Source organism: Hyla sarda, chromosome 4 (assembly GCF_029499605.1).
Source record: "Hyla sarda isolate aHylSar1 chromosome 4, aHylSar1.hap1, whole genome shotgun sequence".
NCBI lineage: Eukaryota > Metazoa > Chordata > Amphibia > Anura > Hylidae > Hyla > Hyla sarda.
This window is the reverse complement of record NC_079192.1, coordinates 197,949,321-197,967,820: the sequence shown is the minus strand read 5'-3', so window position 1 is coordinate 197,967,820 and position 18,500 is coordinate 197,949,321. Positions and strand designations below refer to the sequence as shown.

The 18,500-nt window shown below is 46.1% G+C and overlaps 1 protein-coding gene across 7 annotated transcripts in view; it reads left to right on the top strand.

Moving 5' to 3' along the window:
- The first annotated feature begins 6,098 nt into the window (after positions 1-6,098).
- The window catches only part of IL15RA (interleukin 15 receptor subunit alpha), an 85,717-nt gene continuing 73,315 nt past the window's right edge, over positions 6,099-18,500 (top strand). For 6 of the 7 annotated variants that reach the window (XM_056569347.1, XM_056569342.1, XM_056569341.1 and 3 more), the window contains exon 1: positions 6,099-6,352. In XM_056569347.1, the coding sequence (XP_056425322.1) occupies positions 6,271-6,352 (82 nt within the window). In that variant the 5' untranslated portion in view covers positions 6,099-6,270. Of the gene's footprint in view, positions 6,353-9,755; positions 9,889-18,500 lie in introns of those variants that run through there. The other variant, XM_056569340.1, reaches the window with a different exon arrangement.

Genomic DNA, 18,500 nt, shown 5'->3' with positions numbered 1-18,500 from the left:
GGTTCGGGAGGGCTGTGTATGGCACATGTAGCAGAGCGCTAAGATCCCAAGGGGCCGCCAAGGCCCGTTCAATTCTCATGTTAGAGAACCAAGAGGTACCCAGCAGCCAGTCTCTGGAGTGACGTAACAATGCCGCTAGATTGTATAATCGCAGGTCGGGCAACTGGATACCTCCTTCATGAAGTGGTAGGCACAATTTTCTGAAAGCTATGCGCGGTCTTTTCCCCCTCCAAAGAAATTTAGTAAAGGCTGACTGCAACCTGGATACGTCAACATGTCTAAGTAACAGGGGTACCATTTGTAGGGGATAGAGCAATCTCCCGAAGCTTACCATCTTAAGGAGATGAGCTCTGCCGAAGAGGGTCAGCGGCAGGGACTGCCATCTAATTAGTTCCTGCTCTATCCGTCTAAAGAGTGGCATATAATTTAGTTTATATAGGGAAGACGGATTATTACCTACCCTAACTCCTAAGTATGTGATGTAGTTATGCGCCACCTCCACCCCCAAATCGCTCGTGGATTTATGATCGCCCGTTCCCAGATACAATAACTGGCATTTGGACGCATTAACCTTATAGCCAGAGTATCGGCCAAACTCGCGCAAAAGATCCAGGACCTTCCCTAGCTGAGAGTTGGGGGACCCCATAAATAATAGCATATCATCAGCGAAGCACGCTAATTTTATCTCTTGATCTCCTACCCCGATACCCGTATAGACTGTGGACTGCATGAGGTAGACTGCCAATGGTTCCAGGGCCAAATCAAACAAGAGGGGCGACAAGGGGCACCCCTGTCGAGTCCCCTTCTCTAACCTGACATTATCAGATAGAAAACCTGGTGTGTAGATTCGGGCCCTTGGGTTTGCATATAAAGAAGACAAGAAAGTCCTGAATGGCCCACTAAACCCAAATTTATCAAGAACACTGTCCAGCCACGCCCAGCTGACATTATCAAATGCCTTTTCGGCGTCTATGGCAAGGAGACCGGGCGGGTCTGGACAATATCCCTTCCTATGTGTAATCTCCAATGCAGCCAGGACTGATCTGATATTTGCCACCCCCGAACGGCCCTTGACAAAGCCAGTTTGGTGTGGGCCTAACAAGGAGGGCAAGAACCCAGCCAGACGGTCCGCCATTATCTTTGCCAGCAGTTTAAGGTCTTGGTTGATTAAAGAAATGGGTCTGTATGAGCCTGGGTTCTCTGGGGGCTTGCCCGACTTGTAAAGGACCTTTATATATGCAGTATTGCTAGATGGAATAATGGGATCTCCCCCTAAAATAGCATTAAATAAGGAAGTCAAAGGTTCAGCAGTGTCCTCCACCAACGCCTTATAGAATTCACTGCCAAAACCATCGGGTCCTGGGGCCTTGCCACTTTTCAGACTATGAATACATGCAACCACCTCCTCCCGGGTGATGGGCGAGTTAATCTTTTCATTATCCTCAGGGGACAAAGTAGGTAGCTGTAAGCCTGTCAAGAATCTACGTCCGCCCTCATTATCGGTATCCTCCCTGGCGTATAAGTCCGCATAAAATCGCTGGAGGACAGAATTTATCTCCTTGGGTCCCGTCTGGTGCTGTCCCTCTCCGTCCACCAGCGATTTTATATATTCGCCCTGTCTATGTGGCCTGGCCAATCTCGCTAACATCTTCCCGGACTTATTCCCAAACCTAAAAAAGTCCACCGTCTTCTGATTCCTATGAAGAATATCCCATGCCTCCATGCTAGCCTCAAAAGACTGTTTAGCTGCCAACCAAGAGTCCTTATTAAGCTGAGAGGGGGACCGAAGAAACTCATTGTAAGCCGCTCGCAATCTAAGGGAGTGTTCTGCGTAGCTTGCCCTGCATTTCTTCTTCCTTGCCGACACATAAGCTATGATTCTGCCCCTGATGACCGCCTTGGCAGCATCCCAATATAGCGATGGCCGATCCAGCGAATCGGCATTGGTCGCTGCATACTCCATCCACCACCCCCTCAAACTGTCTCGAAAATCAGTATCTGCCGCCAGGGAACCCGGGAAGCGCATTAAAAATCTGAGCCCTTAGGAGTGACCTCCAATAATGTCATACACACTGGGGCATGATCCGACACCACTATGTCTTCTATACTGACGTCGTCTACCCTAGCCAGCAACCCCTGTGATATTAAAAAGTAATCTATACGGGACCATGCTTGTTGTGAATGTGAAAAATGTGTGAATTCCCTGCCCATCGGGTTAAAATATCTCCAGACATCTGTCACGGCCGTGGAAGCAATCATGTCACGCAATGTGTGTACCTCTCTGGCGCCATCAGGATGTGGGCAGCGAGTACGCCTCCTATCTTCACTCGTGGACACCACCGTGTTCAAATCCCCACCAACCAAGATGTTGGGAGAGTCATCCTGCAACAGTTGCGATTCAAGGGAGGAAAAGAAAGACGTAGTAGAAGCATTAGGACCATATACATTGTAAATAGTCAGAACACCAGCAGGCGTGTCTATCACAACTCTAAGAAGACGTCCCTGTTCGTCCGCCTCCTGTGACTGTGTACTATGCTGCAACCTCTTATGGATAAGCAGTAAGACCCCGGCTTTCCCGTTATCAGCGGGAAACCCCATAACCTCGCCCACCCACATTTGTCTCATGCGGATGAAATCATTCTCAGCTAGATGCGTTTCCTGTAGTAATGCTATATCAACATCCAGCTTCTTAAGATGCTTCAGGATCATCCGGCGCTTCGCTGGGGACCTAAGTCCCTTTACATTCCAGGACACCAATTTCATACTGGGTACAATTTGTCATGTGATATGGTATCAGATATTGACCGTGCGGAGCGGGCGGGGCAGAGATGCCCAGAGGCCGAGAGAGAGACTAGCAGTAGAAGCAGAGAGAGAAAGGTAGAAGGAAAGCACAGCAGACGAGACACAAGGGGACGAACAGACGGAAAACAAACATAAAACAAAACTAGTAGAAATTTATGTAACAACGCAATAGTACACTCAAATCCCACCGCCCTCTTCATAGTGCTACCACCCCTCTCTGAACTTCACTTCTTCCGCGTATCAATGGAGGCGCACTAACCCTCCCTATCCCACAGCCGCTCCCGAACCTGAAGTTCCCCGCTTCTCCCTCCCCACCCCCGCTACCACCTTATGCAGGTGTAATAGAACCCGTACCCTCCCCCCCCCCCCCCCCCCACAGACCAACTAACCCAACTGAGCAAAAAAACATATAATCGCCTTGGTGATATATGGGATAGCAGGTCCCCACCTGGCACATACATAAACCCGAACAGGGGTACCTCATATCAGAACATGACAACTGTATACATTAGAGATGCATTCAGTTAGATAATAGTATAACATTCCTGGTTGCAATAATGAAAGTGACTACTGCAAAATGTTAAGTAGCGCCATATACACAATAGAACCTTGATGCGAATATGAGGCCTATCCCAACATGAATAACATATAACGGCAGTATATATGTGAAACAGAAGTGGAATAATAACTCCCAGCGTCCACAGGTTGAACTGGAACAGAGAGAGTCCCATGACCCCACTAACTCCCTTCTGGGCCAGTCTCTCCTTTCAAGAGCCATAAAAATATAAACCTGATGTACCATTAAGTAGCTAGCAATGCAATGGTACATCACTGAGGAAAAAAACTTTTAGCAAAATGAAAGAACGATGAAGGAGATCAGGTCGGTGGATCAGGAACACTGTTTTCCTTGTCCGTCCTGCGCCTCTTCTGTTGGGTGCGTGGACTGCCATCTTGCAGCTTTAGGGATGCCAGCTTCGCAGCAACAGCTTCTGGCGAAGAGAAAGTCTCCGAGTTTCCATTGGGGAAAAATATCTTAAGTTTCGCAGGATACTGGAGAATAAAACGAATTTGTTGTTGTACCAGGGACGAGCAAACCGCAGAAAAGGCTTTACGCCGCTTCGCCACCTCCATGGAATAGTCCCCGAATAAGAGTACCTTGATACCCCTGATCAGCAATGGAGACTGCGCTTTCTTGAAGGTACGGAGAATCACCTCTTTGTCGGCATAATTAAGGTATTTGACAATGACTTGGCGGGGTTTCGATTCCTCCATAGGGGACTGCCCAGACAAATGCAGCGGAGGGCCAATTCTGTGAGCCCTTTCAACAATACAGGGCCCCGGCAGCCCAAGAGCTTCTGGTAGTTCCCTGGCACAGAGTTGAGACAACTGATTGGGCATAATGGATTCAGGTAGTCCCACAATCCGCAGGTTGCTCCTCCTGGAGCGATTTTCTAAGTCCTCAACTTTCTCTTTAAGGGCAATATTAGATCTGGTAAGTGATCTTACTGATGCATTACTGGCACCGACCTCGTCCTCCAAGCGGCTCACTCTCTGCTCAAGCTCTGTGAGCTGTGAGGCATGTGCTGTGACCTCCTTCTGCAACTGTTGCACGGTGCTGGATATGGCCGCCTCCACTGAGGCTCTGATCTCCGGCAGGAGAATGCGGGCGACAACCGCAACCATGTCGGTGTACGGGACCCCCTCCGCTCCCCTCTGTTCAGGTAAGGACGCCTGCTCCTCCATATCTACCGGCCCCTCAGTCTGCCCGCTGACCTGAGTTTGTGGTAAGTTCTGGCCTTGTTCAGGACTCGCCGCCATTTTCAGGGTCGCCATGTGCTGTGAGCCTCCGGAGGCTGGGGGGTCAGGTCCCGGGTCTCCGCTCCGGCGGAGAAACTTCTCCATGTGCTGCTGATATATTCTGACACCGGGGCGCAAGTTTTGCCCTCGGTGTCTGCGATATGGAAGCGGTGAGGGAGAGTTGATAGCGGTGGCGGGCGCGGAGCTCTCCTAAGTGCGACCGTTCATACGCGCGCCGGAACCGGAAGTCTCGACTTTGGTATTTTTTGTCATGTGTACGCTATTGACCATGCAGTTAAAGTAACATTACATTTTTAAAGTTCGGACATTACATTTACATTTATTTTTGTTTACATTTTTAATGGGAAAAGGGGATGATTCAAACTTTTATTAGGGATGGGGTTAAATCACTTTTAATAACTTTTTTTTAAACTTTTTTTTTTTACACAATTTTATAGTTCCCATAGAGGACTATTACATGGTGCTCCATTGCTCCAGCCTGCCATGGCTGACTGGAGCTTTGGATTAACAATCGGACATTGAGGAGGCAGGTAAGGGCCCTCCTACAGTCCTCTGAGCTTATCGGGACACCGCAGTTTCACCGCCTGGTCCCGAGCCACACCGCTGAGCAGCCTGGAAGTGTTATTTTTTACATTTTAGAGTTAAAGGGGTACTCTGCTGCTCAGCGTTCAGAACAAAATTTTCCAAATGCTTAGAGCTGGCATCGGGAGCTCATGACATCACGGCCACACCCCCTTGTGATGTCACACCCCGCCCCCTTGTGATGTCATGCCCCGTCCCCCTCAATGCAAGTCTATGAGAGGGGGCGTGATGGCCGCCTCGCCCCCTCACATAGACTTGCATTGAGAGGGTGGGTCATGACGCACGCCCCCACCCCCTTGTGAAGTCACAGCCTGCCCCCTCAATGCAAGTCTATGTGAGGGGGTGAGGCCCCCGCACCGGCTCTAAGTGTTCCGAATATTTTGCTCCAAACGCTGAGCATCAGAGTACCCCTTTAATGATCAGTGATATCTGGCATTAGCCAAGGGTCCTCAGCTCCTGAGCGCGCATCATTTGTTATGTCATTGTAGTACTACTTGAGGCAAAAATGTCAGAATGATTTGAATTGCAAAACATACCAAAAGTCATTCAATCACACATGCCAGATGTAAAAGAAACAGGCTTGGTCATTAAGTGACATACAGACCTAGTTAATCCAGTCCTTAAGACAGTGTTTTCTAACCAGGGTGCCTCCAGCTGTTGCAAAACTACAACCCATAGCATGCCAGCTAGTTGGGAAACACTGCCTTAAGGGGTTTTAAGGCCAAAACTTGCTTCATCCTTAAGGGGTTAAACGCTTCAGAGCCATGCAAATTTTGGAATGAAGCTATATCAGTCAAGTATGTCTAAAAAGGCGTATCTCCCATGTGACATGCTGCACAGCCATGTTGTAAACAGCTGCCAGCTTTAAGTGAAAGTGAAAGTATGTGTTCCCCACCCCAAATAGGAAAGCATTGAAAGCTGTGCTACAGACTTAATGGATTGCAAGACAATCAAGCATGCCTTCCCTCCAGAAAGTAAAGGAAGCCGACGTGTGTAGATGTGTAGTACCATGTGGCGAGCCCTCTGCAGCAAGCCATAGGCTACAAACCAGGTGTGTTGCTGTGTCTGATGGCCTTGATCAGAACACTCAGTACCTTGCTCCTGATGTTGGCTGTCCTCCAATCGTCCGTCTCCGATAACACTAGCCAAGGTAAGAGATGCACTAACAAATTGAGAATAAAATCTACCTGCTGTGTTATTTTCAGCCTGTACGGGTTACTGGCATTGGTACTGCTCCGCTATTTACCATGGTATTACCATGTTAAGTACAGTGGTCCCTCAACATACGATGGTAATCCATTCCAAACGGACCATCGTTTGTTGAAACCATCGTATGTTGAGGGATCCGTGCAATGTAAAGTATAGGACAGTGGTCTACAACCTGCGGACCTCCAGATGTTACAAAACTACAACACCCAGCATGCCCGGACAGCTGTTGGCTTTCCGGGCATGCTGGGTGTTGTAGTTTTGCAACATCTGGAGGTCCGCAGGTTGTAGACCACTGTTAGAGGAAGTTGTACTCACTTGTCCCCGCCGCTCCGGACCGTCACTGCTCGTCACCGCTGCCCGGGATGTCGCCGTCCATCGCTGTCGCCACGTCCCCGGGGTGTCCCCGATGCTCCCTCAAGGCCTCTGCTTCCCCGCCATCCGCGCTCTGCGTCGCTGCCATCACGTCGCTACGCACGCCGCTCCTATTGGATGACTGGACGGTGTGCGCAGCGACATGATGACATCGATGGAGAGCGCTGATGATGCAGGGGATCCCAAAGAGGACGCGCCAGAGCCCCGAGGACAGGTAAGAGACGTCCCCGGAGCTCACGGGGCACCGTAAATGGCTATCCGGTGGCAGCTGAAGCAGTCTGCGCTGCCGGATAGCCGTTTATGCGATGGCCCCGACATAAAAAAGCATTGTATGTTGATGCTGCCTTCAACATGCGATGGCCATCGCATGTAGAAATTATCGTATGTCGGGGCCATCGTAGGTCGAGGGGTCACTGTACTGTTATTAGGTGGAACAGTTTATACAAGCATTGTTAGTGAAGTGTTAGAGGTATATGTCATTCATTACTAAACTGAAATATCCAAAGGGCTTCCTTTTTGTAACAAATAGGAAATTCTCCTGTATGCGTGTCCATTTACAAATGCTGCAGCCCATTATTAAATATCATTATTATTTATGGCTTGCAGGAGAAGAGTCAGAAAGATTTGGATAGGTGTGGGATTTTTTTTAGACTTTTGCGCTTTTTTTCCTACATTTGAAAAGAATAACTGCAATCACGCTTTGGCAGCAGGATAGCTGTGTAAATCTCCTGCATCTTCATAGCTTGAGACTTGCTACAGTGATCAGGATAAGGATTTGCCTGAAGTCCCATGTAAGTCTATAGAAATTAAGGACATACGTATCCTGAGTGTGATTGTAGTTACTTTTCAAGTCATAAAATGTTTTTGGAAGACTATACATTTTCTCTTCGTTTAGGTTAACACTACGGCATTTTCAAGTATAATTCCGTGTAGAAATTACACCTGGAAATTCCAGTGCAGCATAATCCCATTGCTGGCAATGAGATCCCGATGCCCAGTGCACACTGTGGAATTTCCACGGCGGAAATTCTGCGGGTAAATAAATGATCTCGGTCCTTCTTTGTACAGAATCTGCCTGGAATACAGTGTTATCTATAGGGGCAACAATGTACGCACAGTCCTAACAGCAACTGATTCAATCGTCGCTGGCCGCACTTAGAATCTCAGCAGTGTGAACCTATCCTTTGAAGCTACCTATAAAATATAATCCTGACTGTAGGGAATTGTATACAAATGTGCAATTCCCTACAGTAAACAAATTTCTCTTGATAAAAATTCAATACAATATCACAAGCTAGCAGATTCCTCAGTAAGCTGCAGTACACAGCAACTTGGTGGCCACACGTACACAATTATAGGATAGGCATCCCCCAGCACAGTATCACAATATCATGTTGTTTTGTGTTATGTTGAGCCATGAGGAAAGGAATATGACTGCAGAAGTGGTCTCATAATACAGGCAGCGTAAAATACTGCTTCATCTAAAAATTTCCATCTATAGAATGACACATTAATATTGTAAGGAATAGTTCTGGTTTGAAGTAGTAATCTATGTTAGAGAAAGGCAGACCAAAGCCCACCACTATAGTGCGCATCTTCATCTACCGTACCCTATAGTCTGGCTGCAGCCTGTGGATGGGTGACAGAGAAGCCACAAAACATAATTTCCTACTGCAAGAGTAATTCTACTAGTGAACATTTTTTTTTTATTTAAATGGCATATAGTGAAAGCACTGGCAATCCACAGATTTTATATTCCAACTAATCAGCCTAAACTTAAGATAGATACATTTTCGGCATGTCGGGGCAGATGCGCTATTATGGACCTTGGCTTTCTGGTCTGGCATTGGTTCTCTTTGTAATATACACGGCTTGATAACAAACCTTTGACAAGGACATGGGCGAGATTTATCAAAACCTGAGCAGAGTAAAAGTGGAGCAGTTACCCATAGCAACCAATCAGATGGCTTCTTCTATTTTTAAAAAGGGCCTCTGAAAAATAAAAGAAGCGATCTGATTGGTAACTATGGGCAACTGGTCAACTTTTCCTCTGCACAGGCTGTGATAAATATCCTCCCTATTTTTATCCAGGTATTGGCCGGGGATTTGGACACAACTGGTATGGGCGAACAACACTGCAGAATGTGCTTCCCTCCAATGCTCCATGTTTGGTCCCTGCTGCCAACTCAAAGAACTTACACCCCCTTTTGTTGAGGGCAGTGGCTGTTCATAGTCATAACTGTACTAACCTTTTCTATTTTAGACAAGAAAAGAGGAAAGGCGCTCCCTGTGGAGTAAAGCCAGCACGAGGGTGGGGAAGAGGAAAACTAAAATATCCGTGCTCACCCGGCTGAGTTGTGTGAGGACATACGCAACTATGCTGAATGCATGTGATTTTAAGGATCACAATCCTGTTGTCTGCAGCCTTCCTGGGGAATATGTGGAATAAAACAGGACTTCAGAGAGAAACCAGGATTTTCGGCGCTGACCATAGAAAAGGTATCGGAGCCCAGGTAAGAGAATGAGGTTTATTAGCAACGCGTTTCACCGCGTTTCAAGCCTGATTAAGCCACGCAAGCGTGGTGAAACGCGTTGCTAATAAACCTCGTTCTCTTACCTGGGCTCCGATAACTTCTCTATGGTCAGCTCTGAAAATCCTGGTTTCTCTCTGAAGTCCTGTTTTATTCCACATATTTTAGACAAGGGAAAAGCATTGGCTACTAGACAACCAGATGGAAAAGAGAAGCAACTAGTTGCCTGCAGTAGAGGTCACCTGACCCCTCTCTAATGTACAGTCTCACCTAAAGACTATGTTCAAAAATATGTAGCGAAATGTACCAGATGCCTACACACATAGCATTGCCACTAAGCAATCAGCCTGGCTGGTATTAATGCCTGGAGGACAGTAATTATGTTTTTTTACTAGCAAACTTTATTGCCAGTAATAATTTTAAACTGTAGGCAGCAACCTTGGCACGTGTGAGGCAGTGGCTGTGTTGGCGACACAGATTTAGCCAAGTACTACTAATAGATAAGGAAGAGATGCTGTTACTGAGTAACCTAAATCTTTAAGTCATAGGCGCAGAAAGTATGGTAGCCAGGACAGTAAGTAATGACGATATAGGGGTGAGGGCTCAGGTTATAAATGCTACTTGTCCAGGGCTTAGATCTGTTCAGAGTTGCTAAAGCTGATCATCGCTGTGTAGGGGAGGTCCCCAGACTGTGCTCAGTGTTAGGCCTGAACCATTTCTGGTGAATTCCTCTCATCCAAGACACTAGTGGACCATCACCTCTCCCGGCCCTGTAGGTCATTAACTCTGGCACTGTTCGCACCACTGTGCTCAGTTATTCAGTCCCAGCTTGCCTCATACTACAATTATTATTTATTTTTTATAGTGTGCTGTATATATGATAAGGGTTAAAATACATAACACAAGCACAAGGAAAATGAAACAGAAACTGACAGACTAATTTAGAGTGAGAAAAGGATCTTCCCACTAGAGCTTACAATCTATAAGGGTAGGGGATATAAACAGTAAGTGAAGGAGACAGCTGGTGATCTGTGATCAGTTAGGCAAGCAGCCCTTCACAGTGTTATGCAGTGGCATTGGCATCAGGGTTATTTTAGGTCATAGGATTTCTTCAAGAGATGGGTTTTCAGGTGCGTTTTTTATTATAACAATAGTAGGTTTTCAGGTTGTTTTTGAAGGTCTTGATGGTGGGGAGAGCTGGATATGTTGAAGTAGCAAGTTTCAATATATGGTGAAGTATGGAAAAAGTCTTAAATGGCCAATGTCAGATCCAAAAACTTTTTATATGTTGTTACTAATGAAAATTAAAGACCTTTTGTAATATGGTTGTTTGAAAAATGTTGAATGTTTAATAAAGAAAACGGCTACTGACAATTCCCACCACTAGGGGTCCCTAACCAGTCCTGCAGCAGTATCATGGACAAAAGATGACTCATGGACAGGGCCGGACTGGGAGTGAAAACCAGCCCTGGAAAAAATTACATACCAGCCCCATAGTGTTGCGTCATTATACCAGCGCGTCGTCATTTTCTTGTTCATAAAAAGTAAAATCATGCATTTTAAAGCATATTTGAAGAGTGCCTTATTTATAGATAAGACATATATAAAGAGCAAAAATAGTATAGTTTCCCCACATTAGGTGCAGTATATTTCCCCCACATTAGGTGCAGTATAGTCCCTAACATTAGGTACAGTATAGTTCCCCCACACTAGGTGCAGTATAGTTCCCCCACACTAGGTACAGCATAGTTCCCCCACACTAGGTGCAGCATAGTTCCCCCACACTAGGTGCAGCATAGTTCCCCCACACTAGGTGCAGTATAGTTCCCCCACACTAGGTGCAGTATAGTTCCCCCACACTAGGTGCAGTATAGTTCCCCCACACACTAGGTGCAGCATAGTTCCCCCACACACTAGGTGCAGTATAGTTCCCCCACACTAGGTGCAGCATAGTTCCCCCACACTAGGTGCAGCATAGTTCCCCCACACTAGGTGCAGCATAGTTCCCCCACACTAGGTGCAGCATAGTTCCCCCACACTAGGTGCAGCATAGTTCCCCCACACTAGGTGCAGCATAGTTCCCCCACACTAGGTGCAGCATAGTTCCCCCACACTAGGTACAGCATAGTTCCCCCACACTAGGTGCAGCATAGTTCCCCCACACTAGGTGCAGCATAGTTCCCCCACACTAGGTGCAGTGTAGTTCCCCCCACACTAGGTGCAGTATAGTTCCCCCACACTAGGTGCAGTATAGTTCCCCCACACTAGGTGCAGTATAGTTCCCACACACTAGATGCAGTATAGTTCCCCCACACTAGGTGCAGCATAGTTCCCCCACACTAGGTGCAGCATAGTTCCCCCACACTAGGTGCAGCATAGTTCCCTCACACGAGGTGCAGCATAGTTCCCCCACACTAGGCGCAGCATAGTTCCCCCACACTAGGTGCAGCATAGTTCCCTCACACTAGGTGCAGTATAGTCCCTCACATTAGGTGCAGTATAGTCCCTCACATTAGGTGCAGTATAGTTCCTCACATTAGGTGCAGTATAGTTCTCCACATTAGGTGCAGTATAGCTCCCCACATTAGGTGCAGTCACTGAGGACAAGCAGGGCTCTGTACACTGAGAACAAGCAGGGCTCTGTACACTGAGGACAAGCAGAGCTCTGTACACTGAGGACAAGCAGGGCTCTGTACACTGAGGACAAGCAGTGCTCTGTACACTGAGGACAAGCAGGGCTCTGTACACTGAAGACAAGCGGGTCTCTTTACATTGAGGACAAGCAGGGCTCTTTACATTGAGGACAAGCAGGGTTCAGTACACTGAAGACAAGCAGGGCTCCGTACACTGACAACAAGCAGGGCTCTGTACACTGAGGACAAACAGGGCTCTGTACACTGAGGACAAGCAGGGCTCTGTACACTGAGGACAAGCAGGGCTCTGTACACTGAGGACAAGCAGGGCTCTGTACACTGAGGACAAGCAGGGCTCTGTACACTGAGGACAAGCAGGGCTCCGTACCTGAGGACAAGCAGGGCGCTGTACACTGAGGACAAGCAGGGCTTCGTACACTGACAACAAGCAGGGCTCCGTACACTGACAACAAGCAGGGCTCCGTACACTGACAACAAGCAGGGCTCCGTACACTGACAACAAGCAGGACTCCGTACACTGACAACAAGCAGGGCTCCGTACCTGAGGACAAGCAGGGCGCTGTACATTGAGGACAAGCAGGGCTCTACACTGACAACAAACAGGGCTCTGTACACTGAGGACAAGCAGGGCTCTGTACACTGACAACAAGCAGGGCTCTTTACATGGAGGACAAGCAGGGTTCTTTACACTGAGGACAAGCAGGGCTCCGTACACTGACAACAAGCAGGGCTCCGTACACTGACAACAAGCAGGGTTCTGTACCTGAGGACAAGCAGGGCTCTGTACACAGAGGACAAGCAGGGCTCTTTACATTGAGGACAAGCAGGGCTCTTTACATTGAGGACAAGCAGGGCTCTTTACATTGAGGACAAGCAGGGCTCTTTACATTGAGGACAAGCAGGGCTCTTTACATGGAGGACAAGCAGGGCTCTGTACACTGACAACAAGCAGGGCTCTTTACATGGAGGACAAGCAGGGCTCTGTACACTGACAACAAGCAGGGCTCTTTACATGGAGGACAAGCAGGGATCTGTACCTGAGGACAAGCAGGGCCTGTACGAGAGAGCAGGGCGGCGGGCGCACTGCTGGGTGGCACAGTGAACTCAGACATGGTGGGCTGCTGTGCTTAGACCGGAGGTCATGTCACCCCCACGGTGATGTGACCTCACATCTGAACGCAGCAGTGCGCCATGCCGGAGTTCAAAGCGCCTCTCCCAGGCAGCCACACTGACAACCCAGGGCCGTAAGTAAGAAGTAGGGCCAGCCCTCTTCTTCTGTTAAGATATGTATCGTGGGTACCGGGTGGCCTATGCAGGCCGCCTGTGACGGCCGCTGGGCCTATTTTCATGTAGGGGCCTGGTGCCCGTACGGTAATCCCTGCAAAGCGACCCCAGGGCCGGCGGCCCACCAGAGAAAATTCCCGGTATCCCTCTAGGTGATAGAGGCATAAAAACTAGATTTACATGATGGTCAGGATTAGGTACTGAGTAACATATAAAAAAAATTGTGGGATCTGACATAAATACAGTTGAGTGAGGCGCAGACAAGTGTAGAGCACAATCAGGGGTCTTAAGAGGATTGGAGATTATACAAAGGGCAGTATGGGGAGATAAGTTCAGAAATGTATTAGGGGACAGGTTGTTGACAGCCTGAATTTGTTGGGCAATGGGTAGGCAGTGAAGGAATTGGTAGAAAGGTGAGGTAGTGGATGAGCAAGAGGAGAGGTGGATTAGTCAGGCAGCAGAGTTGAGGATGGATTTGGGGGAAGCAAGAGTGTTTGATGGAAGACTACAGAGAAGGATGTAGCAGTAGTCCAAGTGGGAGATGGGAGACTGGGACATGAAAACAGAGGTGAAGGCAGCAGGAGGTGGTAAGGGTCTGGATGTGCTGTTTGAAGTACAGAGAGGAATAAACATTGATCCCAAGGCAGTGGCAACTGGAGAGAGAGGGAGCCATTCACTGTGATTGATAGATTAGGTGGGAGTTGAGCAAAATTATTAAAAAGATAATGAATTCCAGTTTTTCATTTTGGCTCCACATAGGAGGAAAAGTGTTTGAAATTAGGGGTGTACCCCTACAGACTTACACAATGTCAGAAAGGGGTGGTCCAGGTTCCAGAGATTGTGACAATGATGTGGGAAATGAAAAGTACAATGAGAAATGATAAAATAAAAGCAAAACGAGAAATGTAATCATTACATTTCTGGTTAGCCTTTGTTTTCACTCAAAACCGCTAAATTATGTATAGTTATGCTTTTACAGGGATGTGATTTTGCATATAAGTCTGCTTCCCAACTATAGAGAAGGGACATCAGGGAGATTCCAAACAATGAGTAAAAAACGTGACATGCATGGTGTAATTTTCAAGGCAGCATTGCAATGTATTGTATGTTTGCTAAGTTTTGCGTTACTAGGGTTTTTAAAGATCAGGGACATATGTCCCTCCTTTTCCCCAAAGGAATAATAAGTTATAAACCTATATAGTTATCATATAACATTGTTGGATCTATACCAGGAGCAAATACTACCACTATACAGTGAATTATTTTATCTCCATACTGAACAAAAACAATATAAAAAGGACAAATATTGCCAATTATACCACTACCAATACCACCGACTATTGACTGGGGGTGTCGAATGTCACTTGGGATGAAGTGGATGACCGAGTTAACCAATCAATGACGGTTGCTGGTCGAGACAACAGAAACTTTCGGAACACTCAATGTGTGTGTAAATATATTTCCCTGCTTTTACACTAACAGGCCACTATACGCTTAAAACAGAAAACATGTTCAACAGCAGAGTGCATCTATATTTTATTTTTTATAGAGAAATACGCTCCCATACGGCTGCAACAGAAACTTGCGGAACACTCAATGTGTGTGTATATATCTGCTTTTACACTAACAGGCCACTATACACTTGAAACAGAAAACACGTACAACAGCGAAGTGCGTATATATTTCATGTTTTTTGAGTAATGCGCCCCAGTGCGGTTTCACCAGAAATAAGCGTAACAATCTAGTGTGTAAGTCTTTTAGTGCTTTTACACTTTCTGTCCCCTATTAGCTTTAACCAGAAAAAACGTACAACTGCAGAGTGCATATATTTTTCACTTTTTTTTTTTTTTTTTACAGTAATACACCCCAGTACGGTTGCAACAGAAAAAAGCGTACTTTATCTCTCTGAACTGTCCCTGCCCGCACTATGGTTGCTTGCAGTCTTTGAATGGGGATTGCTCCCAGTTCTGATCTCAATTGGCAGACTCTGAAACAACTTCTGAACTGTCCATGCCTGCACTATGGTTGCTTGCAGTCTTTGAATGGGGAGTGCTTCCTGTGATGATCTCAATTGGCAGACTATGAAACGACTTGTAAACTCTCCCTGCCTGCCTGCCTGCAGTGATGCGGGCTTGAGGGCAATGAATTTCCCCTGTGCTGATCTGTATTGTCAGTAACGTTGATTAGTGACCACACAGTGTCTGCTCTCTCTCTAGTCAGAACGAATGCGGGCTTGAGATGAATGGATTCCCTGCTGTAAAGATCTGTATTGTCAGTAACGGTGATTAGTGCGCACACACGGTCTCTGCTCTCTCTGCAAAATGTCCGGGAAATGCCCGTCTTCAGCAATGGCTGCTGAATATATAGGGCTGTGACATCACAGGGCTGGCTGGCTGCTGATAGGCTGCATGCCGCCATGTGATTCAGGGTCATCCTGCCTAACGGCCTTCCCAGACTTCCTTGCCCCATGTCCTCACATGTGTAGCTGCCATTTTAGCCCCCCCGGCCCACACAAAATGTAGTGAATAAAGCGATTCATTACCACCAAGCGCGAGGAAATTGATTCGTTCAGAATCAAACTTTTCATGAAATTCAGAACAAATTCGACTTTGTCAGCTTTGATTCACCCATCTCTAATTAGAACACCTGGACACAGATTTTTTAAAAATTTTTCCAGAACAGGTGTATTTCTACAGACATCATGTGACTTTTTTCACAAAGGAAGGCTGCATTTTACTAATGTTGTGACTTCTCAAGTGAATTGGTTGGACCAAACCTTATATATAGGGGTTTCATTGCAAAGCAGAGTTTTAAAATATAAAATATATTTTAAAGAATATATTTTGTCATTCCACTGTAACAATGTAAATGGGGACTGTCATTATCTAATCCTTTTTATTTGTTTTACATCTTTGCAAAACATTTACATTTCTAATTTTACTTAAAAAATCCTTTACTTTAAACATACTTTCAACAACTTTCATGGCCTATAAAAAAAGACCGTTACGGGTCCCCATATCATCCAGAACATAATCCTGTCTGTCTGTAGCTTCATCTTTGTCCCAGTCGAAACACAGGCTGGGACAAAGTCCAGTAAGTGGGGGCAGAACTAGCACTCCTCTGTGCTCACTCCTGTCCTGTCTATCAGCCTCAGTCTATCTGTCTGCATGAACAGCAGACTCAGGGAGGAAATGAATGCATGGTGAGTAAGAGCAGGCTCAGTGTTGCCTGGAACACGCCCCTTCCAGAGCAGTGGATTTTAGAATAAGTGAGCAGCAGAACAGAGGGATTTGTAAACCAAATACAGAAGCTAAACACATAAAAAAGACATGTTTCTGCATGACCTAGTGAGTAACATATATAATCATTATTATCTTTCTGTGATCTGACAAGTACAGGTATTTTGTCAGGTTTGTCATATACATCTAATAAAGTAAATTAAAATCTGTTTCAATTCCAGGCTGCAATGCCACAAAACAGGGAAACTCCATAGGGGTGAATACTTTCATAAGGCACTGTATAAAATGTCCTTGTCTTTAGTTCAACTATTCATGCCATGGCTTGCACAAATATACAAATTTAATTATTAATCTACAAATCTTCTAATTCCCAGTACTTGCACAGATGCACACCACACAGATTGCAATACTGCAGACCTGTTAGATTTGCTAGACCTGCTGGGCCTGCTAGATTTGCAGGCTGCATACATAATTTTACTTTAAGTATTTGGCAAAGTGTCCAGCTGGAATTATCTTTGAACAAAAGAGATGATAGTTTGTAGTTATTAATGAAAAAAATGTACACATAAGTGTTAAAGGCAGACTTATGCAAATAGGCATATACCTGGGGCATACGCTTGTAGAAATATTTAAAATAGTCCCACGAAATGTAGTCCAAATCTGGCATAAATACTTTAACCCCTTAAGGACGCAACTCATTTTCACCTTAAAGGGGTTGTGCGCTGCCCTGCAGTTCGGAGCTCCGCTCACAGTGTCCGTAACTTCATTACTCCGAACGCTGTGTGCGGGCTTCCGTGTTCGCAGCCACCGGGCGTGACGTCACACCCGGCCCCTTTGTGACGTCTTGCCCGCCCCCTCGTGACGTCTCGCCCGCCCCCTCGTGACCGCTGTCACGCCCCCTTCCCATAGACTTTGCTAGAGGGGGCGGGCGGGCGTGACGTCACGAGGGGGCGGGCGAGACGTCACGCCCGGCGGCCGCGAACACGGAAGCCTGCACACAGCTTTCGGAGTAATGAACTTCCGGACGCTGTGAGCGGAGCTCCGAACTGCAGGGCAGCGCACAACCCCTTTAAGGACGGAGCCATTTTTTGAAATTCTGACCACTGTCACTTTAAGCATTAAAGGAGTATTCCAGACAAAATCTTTTTTTATATATATCAACTGGCTCCAAAAAGTTAAACAGATTTGTAAATTACTTCTATTAAAAAATCTTCCAATAGTTATTAGCTTCTGAGGTTTTCTGTCTAACTGCTCAATGATGATGTCACGTCCCGAGAGCTGTGCATGATGGGAGAATATCCCCATAGGAGCTGCACAGCTCCCGGGACGTGAGTCATCAGAGAGCAGTTAGACAAAAAACAACAACTGAACTTCAGAAGCTAATAACTATTGGAAGGATTAAGATTTTTTAATAGAAGTAATTCACAAATCTGTTTAACTTTCCAGGAGCCAGTTGATATATATAAAAAAGTTTTGGCCTGGAATACCCCTTTAATAACTCTAAGATGCTTTTACCAATTATACTGATTCTGAGACAGTTTTTTCGTGACATATTTTACTTAATTTTAGTGGTAATTTTTCGTCGTTACTTATTTTTCGCATCCTTTCTTGGTGAAAAATCACAAAATTTCATGAAAATTTTGAAAATTTAGCATTTTTCTAACTTTGAAACTCTCTGTGTGTAAGGAAAATTGATATTTCAAATTAATTTTATAGTGCTTCACAAATACAATATGTCCACTTTATGTTGGCATCATAAAATGGACATGTTTTTACTTTTTGAAAAAATTAGAGGGCTTCAAAGTATAGCAGCAATTTTCAAAATGTTCATGAAAATTGCAAAATCTGAAGGGACAGATGTTACAGAACTACAACTCCCAGCATGCCTGGGCCGTCTAGGCATGCTGAGAGTTGTAGTTTTGCAACATCTGGAGGGCTACCGTTTGGGCACCACTGTAACAGTGGTCTGTAAACTGTGACCCTCCAGATGTTGCAAAACTACAACTCCC